The sequence below is a fragment of the Oncorhynchus mykiss genome, chromosome 2 (genome assembly GCF_013265735.2).
Source record: "Oncorhynchus mykiss isolate Arlee chromosome 2, USDA_OmykA_1.1, whole genome shotgun sequence".
In the NCBI taxonomy this organism is placed as follows: domain Eukaryota; kingdom Metazoa; phylum Chordata; class Actinopteri; order Salmoniformes; family Salmonidae; genus Oncorhynchus; species Oncorhynchus mykiss.
The window spans coordinates 102,538,028-102,558,435 of NC_048566.1; the positions used below are offsets into that span (position 1 = coordinate 102,538,028).

Sequence of the window (20,408 nt, forward strand, 5' to 3'; positions counted from 1 at the left end):
AGCTGTTTAAAGGCACAGCCAACTTAGTGTATGTAAACTTCTGACCCACTGGAATTGTGATACAGTGAATTATAAGTGAAATAATCTGTCTGTAAACAATTGTTTGAAAAATTACTTGTGTCATGCACGAAGTAGATGTCCTAACCGACTTGCCAAAACTATAGTTTGTTAACAAGTGTATGTAAACTTCCGACTTCAACTGTATACGGGTAAGAGTCTAGCTATAGTTTCAGATATTATGCATTTCTAATTTTGCCAAAGTTGTTTTTATCGCAAATTAAAGTTTACTGTTGGCTGGCTTGCTAGCTAACAATACGTTTATGATCTGTGTGTAGTAATGTTATCTCAGAATGCCATTTCACATTGCTAGTTATAGCCTAATGTAGACTAACTTTAACTAGCTATGACAATCGGTTTGAATTGCTAGTACTCTATCGATTAGGATTAAGGTTCACTGTTTAGGTAGTATGTCTGAACAGATGATTACACGACTCATCAAGTTAGCCAAGTGTGTCTGACGGTGATTACGGCTATCTACTGTATAATAAGCCAAAATATTTGTATCTGGATTGTGTCTATCAGCATCAGTAGAACACGCCTGACTCCCCTTCACCAGTCACACAAGGAGAATGGTCTAATGCCTCCCATCAGAAAGACCTGTAGAACACACCTGACTCTCCTCACCAGTCATACAAGGAGAATGGTCTAATGCCTCCCATCAGAAAGACCTGTAGAACACACCTGACTCTCCTCATACAAGGAGAATGGTCTAATGCCTCCCATCAGAAAGACCTGTAGAACACACCTGACTCTCCTCATACAAGGAGAATGGTCTAATGCCTCCCATCAGAAAGACCTGTAGAACACACCTGACTCTCCTCATACAAGGAGAATGGTCTAATGCCTCCCATCAGAAAGACCTGTAGAACACACCTGACTCTCCTCATACAAGGAGAATGGTCTAATACCTCCCATCAGAAAGACCTGTAGAACACACCTGACTCTCCTCACCAGTCATACAAGGAGAATGGTCTAATGCCTCCCATCAGAAAGACCTGTAGAACACACCTGACTCTCCTCATACAAGGAGAATGGTCTAATGCCTCCCATCAGAAAGACCTGTAGAACACACCTGACTCTCCTCATACAAGGAGAATGGTCTAATGCCTCCCATCAGAAAGACCTGTAGAACACACCTGACTCTCCTCATACAAGGAGAATGGTCTAATGCCTCCCATCAGAAAGACCTGTAGAACACACCTGTCTCTCCTCATACAAGGAGAATGGTCTAATACCTCCCATCAGAAAGAGAGCTGGCCCAAACAAGAACAGGTTACACCTGAAGCATGAGGACATGCAGCGAGCGGTGAACTTCAACAACTACGCAGAGGATAATGCAATAGTATTACCAGGACACAAACACTTTGGAGGAAAGCTTCTGCCATCCCATGTGACAAAGGCAGCAGTGTGGCGTCTCTACAAGGAATCGATGACAATGCTTGGTATGTAAAGCGTAAACACATTTGAATGATTTAATTGACCTCCAACATGACTGGCACTACTTTCATTGATCTCACATTATTTCTGTATTTTCCAGAGGTACGTGTAGTGGGGCTGTGTGTTATCATTTTAACTTCCAGCTCCCAAGATTGTTTATGTTTGCAGTGCTGCTGCTCTGCACATTTGTAGGTAAGTGAACCTTACCTGATAATGATCCATTACATTTTTTTTAAACTTGATGTTATTTTGCTGTTTGCAGGTGCACTATCCTCCTGACCCTATGTAGCCAGGTCCATCTACTATCCTCCTGACCCTATGTAGCCAGGTCCATCTACTATCCTCCTGACCCTATGTAGCCAGGTCCATCTACTATCCTCCTGACACTATGTAGCCAGGTCCATCTACTATCCTCCTGACCCTATGTAGCCAGGTCCATCTACTATCCTCCTGACCCTATGTAGCCAGGTCCATCTACTATCCTCCTGACCCTATGTAGCAAGGTCCATCTACTATCCTCCTGACCCTATGTAGCCAGGTCCATCTACTATCCTCCTGACCCTATGTAGCCAGGTCCATCTACTATCCTCCTGACCCTATGTAGCCAGGTCCATCTACTATCCATCTGACCCTATGTAGCCAGGTCCATCTACTATCCTCCTGACCCAGGTCCATCTACTATCCTCCTGACCCTATGTAGCCAGGTCCATCTACTATCCTCCTGACCCAGGTCCATCTACTATCCTCCTGACCCTATGTAGCCAGGTCCATCTACTATCCTCCTGACCCTATGTAGCCAGGTCCATCTACTATCCTCCTGACCCTATGTAGCCAGGTCCATCTACTATCCTCCTGACCCGATGTAGCCAGGTCCATCTACTATCCTCCTGACCCGATGTAGCCAGGTCCATCTACTATCCTCCTGACCCGATGTAGCCAGGTCCATCTACTATCCTTCTGACCCTATGTAGCCAGGTCCATCTACTATCCTCCTGACCCGATGTAGCCAGGTCCCATCTACTATCCTTCTGACCCTATGTAGGCAGGTCCATCTACTATCATCCTGACCCGATGTAGCCAGGTCCATCTACTATCCTCCTGACCCGATGTAGGCAAGTCCATCTACTATCCTCCTGACCCGATGTAGGCAGGTCCATCTACTATCCTTCTGACCCTATGTAGGCAGGTCCATCTACTATCCTCCTGACCCGATGTAGGCAGGTCCATCTACTATCCTCCTGACCCGATGTAGCCAGGTCCATCTACTATCCTCCTGACCCGATGTAGGCAGGTCCATCTACTATCCTCCTGACCCGATGTAGGCAGGTCCATCTACTATCCTCCTGACCCTATGTAGCCAGGTCCCATCTACTATCCTCCTGACCCTATGTAGCCAGCTCCCATCTACTATCCTTCTGACCCTATGTAGCCAGGTCCATCTACTATCCTCCTGACCCGATGTAGGCAGGTCCATCTACTATCCTCCTGACCCGATGTAGCCAGCTCCCATCTACTATCCTTTTGACCCTATGTAGCCAGGTCCCATCTACTATCCTTCTGACCCTATGTAGGCAGGTCCATCTACTATCATCCTGACCCGATGTAGCCAGGTCCATCTACTATCCTCCTGACCCTATGTAGCCAGGTCCATCTACTATCCTCCTGACCCGATGTAGCCAGGTCCCATCTACTATCCTTCTGACCCTATGTAGGCAGGTCCATCTACTATCATCCTGACCCGATGTAGCCAGGTCCATCTACTATCCTCCTGACCCGATGTAGGCAAGTCCATCTACTATCCTCCTGACCCGATGTAGGCAGGTCCATCTACTATCCTTCTGACCCTATGTAGGCAGGTCCATCTACTATCCTCCTGACCCGATGTAGGCAGGTCCATCTACTATCCTCCTGACCCGATGTAGCCAGGTCCATCTACTATCCTCCTGACCCGATGTAGGCAGGTCCATCTACTATCCTCCTGACCCGATGTAGGCAGGTCCATCTACTATCCTCCTGACCCTATGTAGCCAGGTCCCATCTACTATCCTCCTGACCCTATGTAGCCAGCTCCCATCTACTATCCTTCTGACCCTATGTAGCCAGGTCCATCTACTATCCTCCTGACCCGATGTAGGCAGGTCCATCTACTATCCTCCTGACCCGATGTAGCCAGCTCCCATCTACTATCCTTTTGACCCTATGTAGCCAGGTCCCATCTACTATCCTTCTGACCCTATGTAGGCAGGTCCATCTACTATCATCCTGACCCGATGTAGCCAGGTCCATCTACTATCCTCCTGACCCGATGTAGCCAGCTCCCATCTACTATCCTTTTGACCCTATGTAGCCAGGTCCCATCTACTATCATCCAGACCCTATGTAGCCAGGTCCATCTACTATCCTCCTGACCCTATGTAGGCAGGTCCATCTACTATCCTTCTGACCCTATGAGGCCAGGTCCCATCTACTATCCTTCTGACCCTATGTAGCCAGGTCCATCTACTATCCTTCTGACCCTATGTAGCCAGGTCCATCTACTATCCTTCTGACCCTATGTAGCCAGGCCCATCTACTATCCTTCTGACCCTATGTAGGCAGGTCCATCTACTATCCTCCTGACCCAGGTCCATCTACTATCCACCTGACCCGATGTAGGCAGGTCCATCTACTATCCTCCTGACCCGATGTAGGCAGGTCCATCTACTATCCTTCTGACCATATGTAGCCAGGTCCATCTACTATCCTCCTGACCCGATGTAGGCAGGTCCATCTACTATCCTCCTGACCCGATGTAGGCAGGTCCATCTACTATCCTCCTGACCCGATGTAGGCAGGTCCATCTACTATCCTCCTGACTCGATGTAGGCAGGTCCATCTACAATCCTTCTGACCCTATGTAGCCAGGTCCATCTACTATCCTTCTGACCCTATGTAGGCAGGTCCATCTACTATCCTCCTGACCCGATGTAGGCAGGTCCATCTACTATCCTCCTGACCCTATGTAGGCAGGTCCATCTACTATCCTTCTGAGCCTATGTAGCCAGGTCCATCTACTATCCTCCTGACCCGATGTAGGCAGGTCCATCTACTATCCTCCTGACCCTATGTAGCCAGGCCCATCTACTATCCTTCTGAGCCTATGTAGCCAGGTCCATCTACTATCCTTCTGAGCCTATGTAGCCAGGTCCATCTATTATCCTTCTGAGCCTATGTAGCCAGGTCCATCTACTATCCTCCTGACCCGATGTAGGCAGGTCCATCTACTATCCTCCTGACCCTATGTAGCCAGGCCCATCTACTATCCTTCTGAGCCTATGTAGCCAGGTCCATCTACTATCCTTCTGAGCCTATGTAGCCAGGTCCATCTACTATCCTCCTGACCCGATGTAGGCAGGTCCATCTACTATCCTCCTGACCCTATGTAGCCAGGTCCATCTACTATCCTCCTGACCCGATGTAGGCAGGTCCATCTACTATCCTCCTGACCCGATGTAGCCAGGTCCATCAACTATCCTCCTGACCCGATGTAGGCAGGTCCATCTACTATCCTCCTGACCCGATGTAGGCAGGTCCATCTACTATCCTCCTGACCCGATGTAGCCAGCTCCCATCTACTATCCTTTTGACCCTATGTAGCCAGGTCACATCTACTATCCTTCTGACCCTATGTAGGCAGGTCCATCTACTATCATCCTGACCCGATGTAGCCAGGTCCATCTACTATCCTCCTGACCCGATGTAGGCAGGTCCATCTACTATCCTTCTGACCCTATGTAGGCAGGTCCATCTACTATCCTCCTGACCCGATGTAGGCAGGTCCATCTACTATCCTCCTGACCCGATGTAGGCAGGTCCATCTACTATCCTCCTGACCCGATGTAGCCAGGTCCATCTACTATCCTCCTGACCCTATGTAGCCAGGTCCATCTACTATCCTCCTGACCCTATGTAGCCAGGTCCATCTACTATCCTCCTGACCCGATGTAGGCAGGTCCATCTACTATCCTTCTGACCCTATGTAGCCAGGTCCATCTACTATCCTCCTGACCCTATGTAGCCAGGTCCATCTACTATCCTTCTGACCCTATGTAGCCAGGCCCATCTACTATCCTTCTGACCCTATGTAGGCAGGTCCATCTACTATCCTTCTGACCCTATGTAGGCAGGTCCATCTACTATCCTCCTGAACCAGGTCCATCTACTATCCTCCTGACCCGATGTAGGCAGGTCCATCTACTATCCTCCTGACCCGATGTAGGCAGGTCCATCTACTATCCTCCTGACCCGATGTAGGCAGGTCCATCTACTATCCTCCTGACCCGATGTAGGCAGGTCCATCTACTATCCTCCTGACCCGATGTAGGCAGGTCCATCTACTATCCTCCTAACTCGATGTAGGCAGGTCCATCTACAATCCTTCTGACCCTATGTAGCCAGGTCCATCTACTATCCTCCTGACCCGATGTAGCCAGGTCCCATCTACTATCCTCCTGACCCTATGTAGCCAGGTCCCATCTACTATCCTTCTGACCCTATGTAGCCAGGTCCCATCTACTATCCTCCTGACCCTATGTAGGCAGGTCCATCTACTATCCTCCTGACCCTATGTAACCAGGTCCATCTACTATCCTCCTGACCCTATGTAGGCAGGTCCATCTACTATCCTCCTGACCCTATGTAACCAGGTCCATCTACTATCCTCCTGACCCGATGTAGCCAGGTCCCATCTACTATCCTTCTGACCCTATGTAGGCAGGTCCATCTACTATCCTCCTGACCCGATGTAGGCAGGTCCATCTACTATCCTCCTGACCCGATGTAGGCAGGTCCATCTACTATCCTCCTGACCCGATGTAGCCAGGTCCATCTACTATCCTCCTGACCCGATGTAGCCAGGTCCATCTACTATCCTTCTGACCCTATGTAGCCAGGTCCATCTACTATCCTCCTGACCCGATGTAGCCAGGTCCCATCTACTATCCTTCTGACCCTATGTAGGCAGGTCCATCTACTATCATCCTGACCCGATGTAGCCAGGTCCATCTACTATCCTCCTGACCCGATGTAGGCAAGTCCATCTACTATCCTCCTGACCCGATGTAGGCAGGTCCATCTACTATCCTTCTGACCCTATGTAGGCAGGTCCATCTACTATCCTCCTGACCCGATGTAGGCAGGTCCATCTACTATCCTCCTGACCCGATGTAGCCAGGTCCATCTACTATCCTCCTGACCCGATGTAGGCAGGTCCATCTACTATCCTCCTGACCCGATGTAGGCAGGTCCATCTACTATCCTCCTGACCCTATGTAGCCAGGTCCCATCTACTATCCTCCTGACCCTATGTAGCCAGCTCCCATCTACTATCCTTCTGACCCTATGTAGCCAGGTCCATCTACTATCCTCCTGACCCGATGTAGGCAGGTCCATCTACTATCCTCCTGACCCGATGTAGCCAGCTCCCATCTACTATCCTTTTGACCCTATGTAGCCAGGTCCCATCTACTATCCTTCTGACCCTATGTAGGCAGGTCCATCTACTATCATCCTGACCCGATGTAGCCAGGTCCATCTACTATCCTCCTGACCCTATGTAGCCAGGTCCATCTACTATCCTCCTGACCCGATGTAGCCAGGTCCCATCTACTATCCTTCTGACCCTATGTAGGCAGGTCCATCTACTATCATCCTGACCCGATGTAGCCAGGTCCATCTACTATCCTCCTGACCCGATGTAGGCAAGTCCATCTACTATCCTCCTGACCCGATGTAGGCAGGTCCATCTACTATCCTTCTGACCCTATGTAGGCAGGTCCATCTACTATCCTCCTGACCCGATGTAGGCAGGTCCATCTACTATCCTCCTGACCCGATGTAGCCAGGTCCATCTACTATCCTCCTGACCCGATGTAGGCAGGTCCATCTACTATCCTCCTGACCCGATGTAGGCAGGTCCATCTACTATCCTCCTGACCCTATGTAGCCAGGTCCCATCTACTATCCTCCTGACCCTATGTAGCCAGCTCCCATCTACTATCCTTCTGACCCTATGTAGCCAGGTCCATCTACTATCCTCCTGACCCGATGTAGGCAGGTCCATCTACTATCCTCCTGACCCGATGTAGCCAGCTCCCATCTACTATCCTTCTGACCCTATGTAGGCAGGTCCATCTACTATCATCCTGACCCGATGTAGCCAGGTCCATCTACTATCCTCCTGACCCGATGTAGCCAGCTCCCATCTACTATCCTTTTGACCCTATGTAGCCAGGTCCCATCTACTATCATCCAGACCCTATGTAGCCAGGTCCATCTACTATCCTCCTGACCCTATGTAGGCAGGTCCATCTACTATCCTTCTGACCCTATGAGGCCAGGTCCCATCTACTATCCTTCTGACCCTATGTAGCCAGGTCCATCTACTATCCTTCTGACCCTATGTAGCCAGGTCCATCTACTATCCTTCTGACCCTATGTAGCCAGGCCCATCTACTATCCTTCTGACCCTATGTAGGCAGGTCCATCTACTATCCTCCTGACCCAGGTCCATCTACTATCCTCCTGACCCGATGTAGGCAGGTCCATCTACTATCCTCCTGACCCGATGTAGGCAGGTCCATCTACTATCCTTCTGACCATATGTAGCCAGGTCCATCTACTATCCTCCTGACCCGATGTAGGCAGGTCCATCTACTATCCTCCTGACCCGATGTAGGCAGGTCCATCTACTATCCTCCTGACCCGATGTAGGCAGGTCCATCTACTATCCTCCTGACTCGATGTAGGCAGGTCCATCTACAATCCTTCTGACCCTATGTAGCCAGGTCCATCTACTATCCTTCTGACCCTATGTAGGCAGGTCCATCTACTATCCTCCTGACCCGATGTAGGCAGGTCCATCTACTATCCTCCTGACCCTATGTAGGCAGGTCCATCTACTATCCTTCTGAGCCTATGTAGCCAGGTCCATCTACTATCCTCCTGACCCGATGTAGGCAGGTCCATCTACTATCCTCCTGACCCTATGTAGCCAGGCCCATCTACTATCCTTCTGAGCCTATGTAGCCAGGTCCATCTACTATCCTTCTGAGCCTATGTAGCCAGGTCCATCTATTATCCTTCTGAGCCTATGTAGCCAGGTCCATCTACTATCCTCCTGACCCGATGTAGGCAGGTCCATCTACTATCCTCCTGACCCTATGTAGCCAGGCCCATCTACTATCCTTCTGAGCCTATGTAGCCAGGTCCATCTACTATCCTTCTGAGCCTATGTAGCCAGGTCCATCTACTATCCTCCTGACCCGATGTAGGCAGGTCCATCTACTATCCTCCTGACCCTATGTAGCCAGGTCCATCTACTATCCTCCTGACCCGATGTAGGCAGGTCCATCTACTATCCTCCTGACCCGATGTAGCCAGGTCCATCAACTATCCTCCTGACCCGATGTAGGCAGGTCCATCTACTATCCTCCTGACCCGATGTAGGCAGGTCCATCTACTATCCTCCTGACCCGATGTAGCCAGCTCCCATCTACTATCCTTTTGACCCTATGTAGCCAGGTCACATCTACTATCCTTCTGACCCTATGTAGGCAGGTCCATCTACTATCATCCTGACCCGATGTAGCCAGGTCCATCTACTATCCTCCTGACCCGATGTAGGCAGGTCCATCTACTATCCTTCTGACCCTATGTAGGCAGGTCCATCTACTATCCTCCTGACCCGATGTAGGCAGGTCCATCTACTATCCTCCTGACCCGATGTAGGCAGGTCCATCTACTATCCTCCTGACCCGATGTAGCCAGGTCCATCTACTATCCTCCTGACCCTATGTAGCCAGGTCCATCTACTATCCTCCTGACCCTATGTAGCCAGGTCCATCTACTATCCTCCTGACCCGATGTAGGCAGGTCCATCTACTATCCTTCTGACCCTATGTAGCCAGGTCCATCTACTATCCTCCTGACCCTATGTAGCCAGGTCCATCTACTATCCTTCTGACCCTATGTAGCCAGGCCCATCTACTATCCTTCTGACCCTATGTAGGCAGGTCCATCTACTATCCTTCTGACCCTATGTAGGCAGGTCCATCTACTATCCTCCTGAACCAGGTCCATCTACTATCCTCCTGACCCGATGTAGGCAGGTCCATCTACTATCCTCCTGACCCGATGTAGGCAGGTCCATCTACTATCCTCCTGACCCGATGTAGGCAGGTCCATCTACTATCCTCCTGACCCGATGTAGGCAGGTCCATCTACTATCCTCCTGACCCGATGTAGGCAGGTCCATCTACTATCCTCCTAACTCGATGTAGGCAGGTCCATCTACAATCCTTCTGACCCTATGTAGCCAGGTCCATCTACTATCCTCCTGACCCGATGTAGCCAGGTCCCATCTACTATCCTCCTGACCCTATGTAGCCAGGTCCCATCTACTATCCTTCTGACCCTATGTAGCCAGGTCCCATCTACTATCCTCCTGACCCTATGTAGGCAGGTCCATCTACTATCCTCCTGACCCTATGTAACCAGGTCCATCTACTATCCTCCTGACCCTATGTAGGCAGGTCCATCTACTATCCTCCTGACCCTATGTAACCAGGTCCATCTACTATCCTCCTGACCCGATGTAGCCAGGTCCCATCTACTATCCTTCTGACCCTATGTAGGCAGGTCCATCTACTATCCTCCTGACCCGATGTAGGCAGGTCCATCTACTATCCTCCTGACCCGATGTAGGCAGGTCCATCTACTATCCTCCTGACCCGATGTAGCCAGGTCCATCTACTATCCTCCTGACCCGATGTAGGCAGGTCCATCTACTATCCTCCTGACCCGATGTAGGCAGGTCCATCTACTATCCTCCTGACCCTATGTAGCCAGGTCCCATCTACTATCCTCCTGACCCTATGTAGCCAGCTCCCATCTACTATCCTTCTGACCCTATGTAGCCAAGTCCATCTACTATCCTCCTGACCCGATGTAGGCAGGTCCATCTACTATCCTCCTGACCCGATGTAGCCAGCTCCCATCTACTATCCTTCTGACCCTATGTAGCCAGCTCCCATCTACTATCCTTTTGACCCTATGTAGCCAGGTCCCATCTACTATCCTCCAGACCCTATGTAGCCAGGTCCATCTACTATCCTCCTGACCCTATGTAGGCAGGTCCATCTACTATCCTTCTGACCCTATGAGGCCAGGTCCCATCTACTATCCTTCTGACCCTATGTAGCCAGGTCCATCTACTATCCTTCTGACCCTATGTAGCCAGGTCCATCTACTATCCTTCTGACCCTATGTAGCCAGGCCCATCTACTATCCTTCTGACCCTATGTAGGCAGGTCCATCTACTATCCTTCTGACCCTATGTAGGCAGGTCCATCTACTATCCTTCTGACCCTATGTAGGCAGGTCCATCTACAATCCTTCTGACCCTATGTAGCCAGGTCCATCTACTATCCTTCTGACCCTATGTAGCCAGGTCCCATCTACTATCCTTCTGACCCTATGTAGCCAGGTCCCATCTACTATCCTTCTGACCCTATGTAGCCTGGTCCCATCGACTTTTTAACTCCTCACAACTGCAGTGGCCAAACCCAGAACACGTTTGTGCTCTGGTACTGTACCTGGTGGACCATGCACAAGCTCCACCACAGTCTGGACCTTCACTTCCTGATCACAGGCCACACCAAGTTTGCCCCCTACTGGTGCTTCGGCCTCATCGAGCAGAGCTTCAAAAAGACCAGAGTGAACACTGTGTCTGAGATTGCAGGTGTTGTGAAGGACAGCACTGTGACAGGGATCAACATCCCTCAGCTGGTTGGACTGGAGGATGGTACGGTGCTGGTGGAAAGCTATGGCTGGCAACAACACCTGATGAAGCAGGACCAGCACTTCAGGTGAATATAATTTTCCTTGCATTGTATGAGGTCATTCTTCGTATCCTTGTTATGCAAGGTTGTAATATCTTCTCAATTATTTTGTTATTTCCTGTTTTACAGCTTCGATGCTCTGGAGCCTAGTGTTGTTGTCACCAGGGAGCGTTCAGACTCAGTAGGGACCAGGTTTCAGCTGCTGCACAACGCTGACATCCTTCCTCCCATAGATGGTCTACCTGTACAGGCACCACCTGGACTGGACACAACTTGACAAACATATCTTTTTGAGAAGATCAGGGAGTTTTGCGACGAAGAGGCTATGGACATCACAAGCCCTGCACCAAAGTCAAGGGCAGGACAGAAACAGACTCTCCGAATATAGATTCCCTTGTTCATGATTGGTTCGGACGGACCAGTCATCAGCACTATCTGCAGTGCCTCTATTCAAATGACTCTCTGCTAACACACAGCGTTGCTGTTACTATCTATCTATTTATTTATCCTGCTGCTCAGCCACTTTAACCCTGATTGTATTGTTGGAATTGGCTAAACTTTGAACATGGAGATAGTAAATGAATGATAGGAAATGAAAGAGACTGGGTTTTATGTCTCTGTGGGAGGACAGATAGCTGTGGAATGTGTTGGGGGGACGGGAGCAGAGCACCGTGTTGATACAGGGGAGACAGATGGACATCTGTGGATTAGGTGAAGGAGGGGTTGAGGTCAGGAGGTGAGGACAGGTCACCTGAAGGGAGTAATAAGGGTTTGGCATCTTGTTACTCTTTTCCTGTTAAATCATAAGAAGGATTGGAGAGAAGGAGAAGTGTCTTAAGTGGGACATAAATATCTGGATGAGACAAATGTTGTCTGAATTACAGAACCTTTGGGCAGAATTAAACTTGGTTAAAGCTTCTCTAGTGGTTATTTACCATGAAAAATAAGAACCTAACTACCTCATCTATCACTGATATTGTACATACTGTATATCATTTTCTTTATATTGCTACTATGCAGGTAGCCATTTGGCTGTACCACTTACACCTTCTGTAGCTGGGGGTTACAGCATTTCTTTCACGTGACCCATCAGTTTAGACAAGTGTGTCTGGTTAAGAGTCATCTAATATTTATAACATATTTATATCTGGACACTCAGTTTACCTGGAATGTTTCCTTATTGTAGGCTACTACCACTTTTAGTCTTCATCTTTACAACACTACTCACTGTTTAGCACATGACCTCACATGTGGATCCTTAAAGAGATGGGTGGGGCTGGTTTAAGAGGTTGTGAACAATGCTGAATGGGTGTAGACAAAGGAGGTTTACAAAAATATTCAAGGGACATTTTCTCAAAGGTGAGTTTACACGTTTATCAACTTTCAAAGCAGAACTACTTTCCCATTGGTCCTCAAAAATGCAGTGTATGATATACCATTGTAGCTCTGAGTCTCTAGTTTTATCCAAGGTATAAAAAAAAACACAATTTGAAATGTTGCTAAATAAGACCGTTTTGAGCCGGTCGGTCACACCTCTGCTCCCAATCATTACGCACGCCTGGACTTCATCATCACCTTGATTACCTTCCCTTTATTTATCCCTCAGTAGCCTCAGTCATCAGGCAGTATTGGTTTTGTTCACGTTCAGTACGCGTCTCCTGTTTTGTTGCCTTGTTTCAGGTCTATTAAACTCACCTTCTGCACCGGCTTCCTGACTCCAAACGTTACACACACAGACATTGAGAGGCACACGCAGGTAAGGTAAAGCACCCTGGGACAAAGAGCCAATCACAACATCAGCTGAACAAAACCGATCTGTTTCTGTTCGCCTGCCAAATCCTTATAGAATTGTGAAACAGAATTGGGACCAGGCTTACAGTTAACAGTTCAGCTGCAGAACATCTTTTCAGCAACTCATTATCAGAACCACCTGTGTCTATCCAGTTTCCTCAAGTGGAAGGGGAAACTACAGTGGAGGCAGGTAGCCTAGTGGTTAGAGCCAAGGGCCAGAAAGCGAAAGGTTGCTAGAGGTACTAATCTTGTTCCTGGTACTTCATAGCACAAAAACACCAACTCGACCAATGGCATAAATCAATTGTCAACTCCAGACACTACCCCACACATCTAGTCTCAGACCTTATCTCCCCCAAGGCTAAAGGAGGGAGTGACTGGCGCACAGACATTGTGGAATCCAGTAATTGGTTCCCCATTAATCACACCCTCCTGCGTGGTTTAAGAATGATATTCTGCATAGCACCAGGAACATGTGAAAGACAAGCCTGACCTCTCCCCTCTCTGGGCCCCAGGTGACTGAGCCCCCGCTGAGGGAAGAAGTGCAACTGCCAACACCAGAGTCCAAAGGGATATACATTCTAATAAGTATCTGACATCAGCATATAATGCAGATAGGACATCTTAATTATCTATGTTACCCAACTCATTATGATTCTTCCACTTTCCAAGTGAAATGAAACACATTTAAAAAGAGAACCTGACAGCTTAACACTCTACATATTCCTTCAACACTTGACTTAAGTCCTGCAGTTATACAGCTTTATTACTGGTTATAAGCATGTTTATAATGTGCCTTTATATTGTATTATAACATCATAATGCATTATTAATGCTTTACCATATCCCAGGCCAGAGAGCTCCAGTTCCAGTCCTCTCACCTTGCTGGTTTAACATGTCATAAGCCTTTATGTTTTATAATAGCATCATAAGGCATTATAAATGTTCAGCTCCATTACAGGTTCTCTCCTCTCACCTTGCTGCTGAGGTCAGGGAAGGTGCTACTCTGGTAGGGGAAGGAGGGGTCGTCCACGATGTGCCAGTGGAACACATTGAACTTGTTGTAGGACATCGCATCCTAGTAAACAAGGAAAAGGATCTGAAGTGAGTATCATTTATATATACCCTGTCCGAGTCAGATTAAGCCTAGTCCAGGACTAAAAATCATTCAATGAAAATTCACCATTCAAAGTGCTTTGTAGTCTAGAACGCGTAACGTGAGCTGAGAAACTGGACATCAATGTTATAACTCAAATGTATATACAGAACCAGTCAAAAGTTTGGGCACACCGACTCATTCAAGGGTTTTTCTTTATTTGTACTATTTTATACATTGTAGAATAATATTGAAGACGTCAAAACTATAAAATAACAACACATATGGAATCATGTAGTAACCAAAAAAAGTGTTAAACAAATCAAAATAAATTTTAGATTTTAGATTCTTCAAAGTAGCCACCCTTTTCCTTGATGAGAGCTTTCAACGCTCTTGGTATTCTCTCAACCAGCTTCACCTGGAATGCTTTTCCAACAGTTTGGAAGGAGTTCTCACATATGCTGAGCACTTGTTGGCTGCTTTTCCTTCACTCTGCGGTCCAACTCATCCCAAACCATCTCAATTGGGTTGAGGTCAGGTGATTGTGGAGGCCAGGTCATCTGATGCAGCACTCCATCACTCTCCTTCTTGGTCAAATAGCCATTACACAGCCTGGAAGTGTGTTGGGTCATTGTCCTGTTGAAAAACAGATTATAGTTCCACTAATCGCAAACCAGATGGGATGGTGTATCGCTGCAGAATGATGTGGTATCCATGCTCATTAAGTGTGTCTTGAATTATAAATAAATCACAGACAGTGTCACCAGCAAAGCATCATCACACCTCCTCCTCCATGCTTCACGGTGGGAACCACACATGCGGCTACTCTTCGTTTCACAAAGACAAGGCAGTTGGAACCAAAAATCTCATCAGACCAAAAGGACAGAATTCCACCAGTCTAATGTCCATTACTCGTGTTTCTTGGCCCAAGCAAGTCTTCTTCTTATTGGTGTCCTTTAGTAGTGGTTTCTTTGCAGCAATTTGACCATGAAGGCCTGATTCACACAGTCTCCTCTGAACAGTTGATGTTAAGATGTGTCTGTTACTTTAACTCTGTGAAGCATTTATTTGGGCTGCAATTTCTGAGGCTGGTAACTCTAATGAACTCATCCTCTGCGGCAGAGGTAACTCTGAGTCTTCCATTGCTTGGCGGTCCTCGTGAGAGCCAGTTTCATCATAGCGCTTGATGATTTTTGCGACTGCACTTAAAGAAACTTTCAAAGTTCTTGAAATGTTCTGTAATGACTGACTTCATGTCTGAAAGTAATGATGGACTGTCGTTTCTCTTTGCTTATTTGAGCTGTTCATGCCATAATATGGACTTGGCCTCTTACCAAATAGGGCTGTTTTTTTATTTTATTTTACTAGGTAAGCTAGTTGAGAACAGGTTCTCATTTACAACTGCGACCTGGCCAAGATAAAGCAAAGCAGTGTGACACAAACAACAACAGAGTTACACATGGAATAAACAAACATACAGTCAATAACACAATATACAAAAAAAAGTCTATATACAGTGTGTGCAAATGGCGTGGGTCTGGCGATGAATATGTAGCGAGGGCCAGCCGACTAGAGCAACTCTACCTTGTCACAACACAACTGATTGGCTCAAACTCATTAAGGAAAGAAATTTCACAAATTAACTTTTAACAAGGCACACCTGTCAATTGAAATGCATTCCATGTCACTACCTCATGAAGCTGGTTGAGAGAATGCTAAGAGTGTGCAAAGCTGTCATTAAGGCAAAGGGTGGCTACTTTGAGGAATCTAAAATGTATTTTGATTTGTTTAACACTTTTTTGGTTACTACATGATTCCATATGTGTTATTTCATAGGTTTGATGTCTTCACTATTATTCTACAATGAAGAAAGGAGTAAAATAAAGAAAAACCCTGGAAGGAGTAGATGTGTCCAAACTTTTGACTGGTACTGTATGTGTAAATATATATATCTTTACCAGGGTCTTCAGAATAGCGTGTAAAGGAAGGTAATGACGTGACGTATCCAATAATATCCCTCGGAACTGGAAGCGGGGAAAGTCTTCTATCTTAGTCTCATTCACAAAATACTGAAATAAATCAGATTGATAGAGAACAGAAATTATCAGATCAAGTTTGATCCATTTTTGCAAATCATATTGTTGGCAGCATGTTGACTGTTCAGTTCTCACACACACACACACACACACACACACACACACACACACACACACACACACACACACTTTGGTGAGTAAAAATTGATTCAGATTGAAAATCCTATAACCCCTAACCTTAACACCAAAATCCTTAACCCTAATTATAAACCTAATTCCAACCCTAATAACCTTTTTAAAAGTGAAGAACGACCACAATGTCCTCACTAGTGAGTTGTTTTCCCTACTTGTGAGGACTTCTGGTATTCAGTAGTACAAGTACACACACAGTAGGCTACCTGGGCGGCAGGTAGCCTAGTGGTTAGTGCGTTGGACGTAACCGAAAGGTTGCAAGATCGAATCCCCGAGCTGACAAGGTAAAATCTGTAGTGCTGCCCCTGAACAAGGTAGTTAGCCCAATGTTCCTAGGCTGTCATTGAAAATAAGAATTTGTTCTTAACCGACTTGCCCAGTTAAATAAAGGTAAAATAAAATAAAACACACAATGTTGACTGTTCAGTTATGACTTACCTCCCCAAAGTCATCTTGGTAGACCAGCTGACTGAATGACTCCAAACCTGTTATTTACCAGAGGACATGTGGTTACATCATCAAAGGACATCATTGATCATATTGATCACTGATTTCTAAACACTTGTGTTTCTACCTCTGAGTGCTCCCCATACCGTCTCAGCCCTCAGTGCTGCCTGGCCCGAACACACACTCAGCTTGTCTATAACACAAGAAAGAAAGATTCAAATCAGCCTTATGGGTATTCAGAGGTGTAAAGTAACTAATTACAAATACTCACGTTACTATAATTTAGTAACTTTTCAGAGTACTCGTATTTTTCAAAGTCAGTCATTTTTACTACTACTGGAAAAAAATCTAATTAAAGTAGAAGTACTTCTACTGAAGTAGGATATTTCAGTACTCTTTCTGAACAATGTGAGTGAGAGGGACTTTGAGTGAGGGGGTGAGTGAATGAACTTAGTTCCTACATTCATTTCAGTGAAAAAGGGAGTTTGAGTGAGGGGGTGAGTGAGGGGATGGGTGAGTCAAGGGGTGGGTGAGCCAAGGGGTGGGTGAGTGAACTTCATCAATTTCCTCTCTTCCGTTTTCAATGTGATGATTAACGACGTTCAGGTTCAGACATTCCAATTCACTAATTATCAAAGATACATTTTATTTTATTTTAAAGAACGTGTCAAACTCATTCCACAGAGGGCAGAGTGTCTGTGGGTTTTCGCTCCACCCTTGTACTTGATTGATTAATTATGGTCACTAATTAGTAAGGAACTCACCACACCTGGTTGTCTAGGTTCTAAAAAAACAAAAACCCGCAAACACTCCGCCCTCCATGGAATGAGTTTGCCACCCCTGTTTTAAAGGGTAGGGCGTGTTGGTTCCACTTTTCTGGGCTCCGTTATTTACTGAACAAATAAGGAATACTCAAAATGTGCACTTATAAATCAGAACTATCTTAATCAAAATACAGCTGTAGACAGAAGTCAAAGATCAAACATCAGACATACAACTGATGTCTCTCCAGAGTTCTGCCCCGAACAAAAGAAAGACTGGATCTTATATACCCGAGGTCACACCTTACGGTGCGATCTCCTATGTCAAACCCTGCATGTGCAGCTCAAAGAACAAGTTATTCTTAACACAAGGTTTCTGAGAACCTGTCTCAGTGGCATGCAAGTCTGCCCTTGTTTCAGAGAAAAACAGACACCGTCTCTCTATCACCCTCAGTCCCTTTTCTCACAGACGCGGGGCTGCGCGTTTTGGCAGAGCTAGACACAGACAGAGGCCTCAATATTCAGCTATACGGTGAGCATAAGTACAATGGCATGTAAGCAAATTAACAACAACATAATCAATGGAGGGGGTCTTCAGAAGACCCCCATAATCAATGGAGGGGGTCGTCAGAAGACCCCCATAATCAATTTGAATCCTTCAGAAGCATGAATTTTTACTCACCACAGTAAGTGTGTGTTAGTAACTTAGTTGTAATAGCAATCTGGTTACCTTTAACTACAAACATTATTTTTGTGCATATTTATTAACTTATATCCGGATATCATCTACACTACCCACAATGCACTATTTCTCAACGTCATATGGAGACACAAGAAGAAGGGAAGGGGTGTGGGGGTATAGGTACGTCTCTCTCCAGAATACGCTCCGTCTCCCGCTAATTTGTGCACCATCATTGTTTAATTGTGTGAATTGTTTTAACTTGGTTACATAATGTTTGTTATATATTTTGTTATATATTTTAGTTGAGCACGCAAGAGGAACACCTGGCTTGTGTGCAAATGTAGCAATTGGAGGATGTCTGAAATAGTATTTCTGATGGTTTTAACTAATAAAAAGCATGAGCTGGCGCACACGCCCCAAAACAGTAGGTGCTGACTAAGGGCAGTAAAAGTGTAGGTTATGAAAATAAATAAGGAGAGTCGGACACTGTATACAAACTATCCATCGCTGTGCCTTCTTCAGGGTGAATGAATGCTTGACCCAGGTTATGTACAGTGCAATGAATGCAACCAATGACAATAGTGAGTCATAGTTGGATGATGAGAATTATAAACAATTCATTGCTAAGACAATAGTTTACAGCATGTTGGATATATTAGTAATAACATCAGCAGATTAATTTAAGGTACAATACCAGTCAAAGGTTTTTGAACACCTACTCATTCATGAGTTTCTTTATTTTTACTATTTCTACATTGTAGAATAATAGTGAGGACATCAAAACTAATGCTATCTAATGCTAATGCTAACTATCTGCTAAATTGTAATTATTTGCTCCAATGGCCTATGTATTGCCTACCTCCTCATGCCTTTTGCACACACTGTATATAGACTTTCTTTTTTCTACTGTGTCATTGACTTGTTTATTGTGTTATTGGCTTGTTTATTGTTTACTCCATGTGTAACTCTGTGTTGTTGTTTTTGTCGTACTGCTTTGCTTTATCTTGGCCAGGTCGCAGTTGCAAATGAGAACTTGTTCTCAACTGGCCTACCTGGTTGAGTGTGCACAGCTGTCCTCAAGGCAAAGGGTGGCTACTTTGAAGAATCTCAAAAATATTTTAATTTGTTTAACACTTTTTTGGTTACTACATTAGTCCATATGTGTTATTTCATAGTTTGTGTCTTCAAAACTTTTCAGCAATATAGATAAATATAGGTAAAAATAAAGAAAACCCCTGGAATGAGTACGTGTCCAAACTTTTGACTGTTACTTCTCTGCAAAAATCTGGGTAAAATATTGAAAGGAAAGTGGGAATTATTCGATCATTTGCAAATAAATTCATTAAAAATCCTACAATATGATTTTCTGGATTTTTTTTCTCATTTTGTCTGTCATAGTTGAAGTGTACCTATGATGAAAATTACAGGCCTCTCTCGTCTTTTTAAGTGGGAGAACTTGCACAATTGCAAATCCATCGTTACGTGTAACATTTATTTTTTTACATATTTTTTATTTCACCTTTATTTATCCAGGTAGGCTAGTTGAGAACAGGTTCTCATTTACAACTGCGACCTGGCCAAGATAAAGCAAAGCAGTGTGAACAGACAACACAGAGTTACACATGGAGTAAACAATAAACAAGTCAATAACACAGTAGAAAAAAAAGAGTCTATATACATTGTGTGCAAAAGGCATGAGGAGGTAGGCGAATAATTACAATTTTGCAGATTAACACTGGAGTGATAAATGATCAGATGGTCATGTACAGGTAGAGATACTGGTGTGCAAAAGAGCAGAAAAGTAAATAAATAAAAACAGTATGGGGATGAGGTAGGTAAATTGGGTGGGCTATTTACCGATGGACTATGTACAGCTGCAGCGATCGGTTAGCTGCTCAGATAGCAGATGTTTAAAGTTGGTGAGGGAGATAAAAGTCTCCAACTTCAATGATTTTTGCAATTCGTGCCCTCCGATTTGACACACTGAACTCTGTCTGCAAAGTAGTTGGTGAACCAGGCAAGGCAGTC

General features: G+C 45.8%; 1 protein-coding gene across 2 annotated transcripts in view; it reads right to left on the reverse strand.

The window, feature by feature from the left end:
- hexa (hexosaminidase A (alpha polypeptide)) overlaps positions 1-20,408 on the reverse strand; it is a 52,495-nt gene that overhangs the window by 29,536 nt on the left and 2,551 nt on the right. Inside the window, exons 3-6 of one of the 2 annotated variants that reach the window (XM_036961273.1) lie at positions 17,065-17,130; positions 16,929-16,975; positions 16,221-16,331; positions 14,143-14,244 (exon numbers count right to left, since the gene is read on the reverse strand). In XM_036961273.1, the coding sequence (XP_036817168.1) occupies positions 14,143-14,244; positions 16,221-16,331; positions 16,929-16,975; positions 17,065-17,130 (326 nt within the window). The remainder of the gene's footprint in view (positions 1-14,142; positions 14,245-16,220; positions 16,332-16,928; positions 16,976-17,064; positions 17,131-20,408) is intronic. The other variant, XM_036961277.1, reaches the window with a different exon arrangement.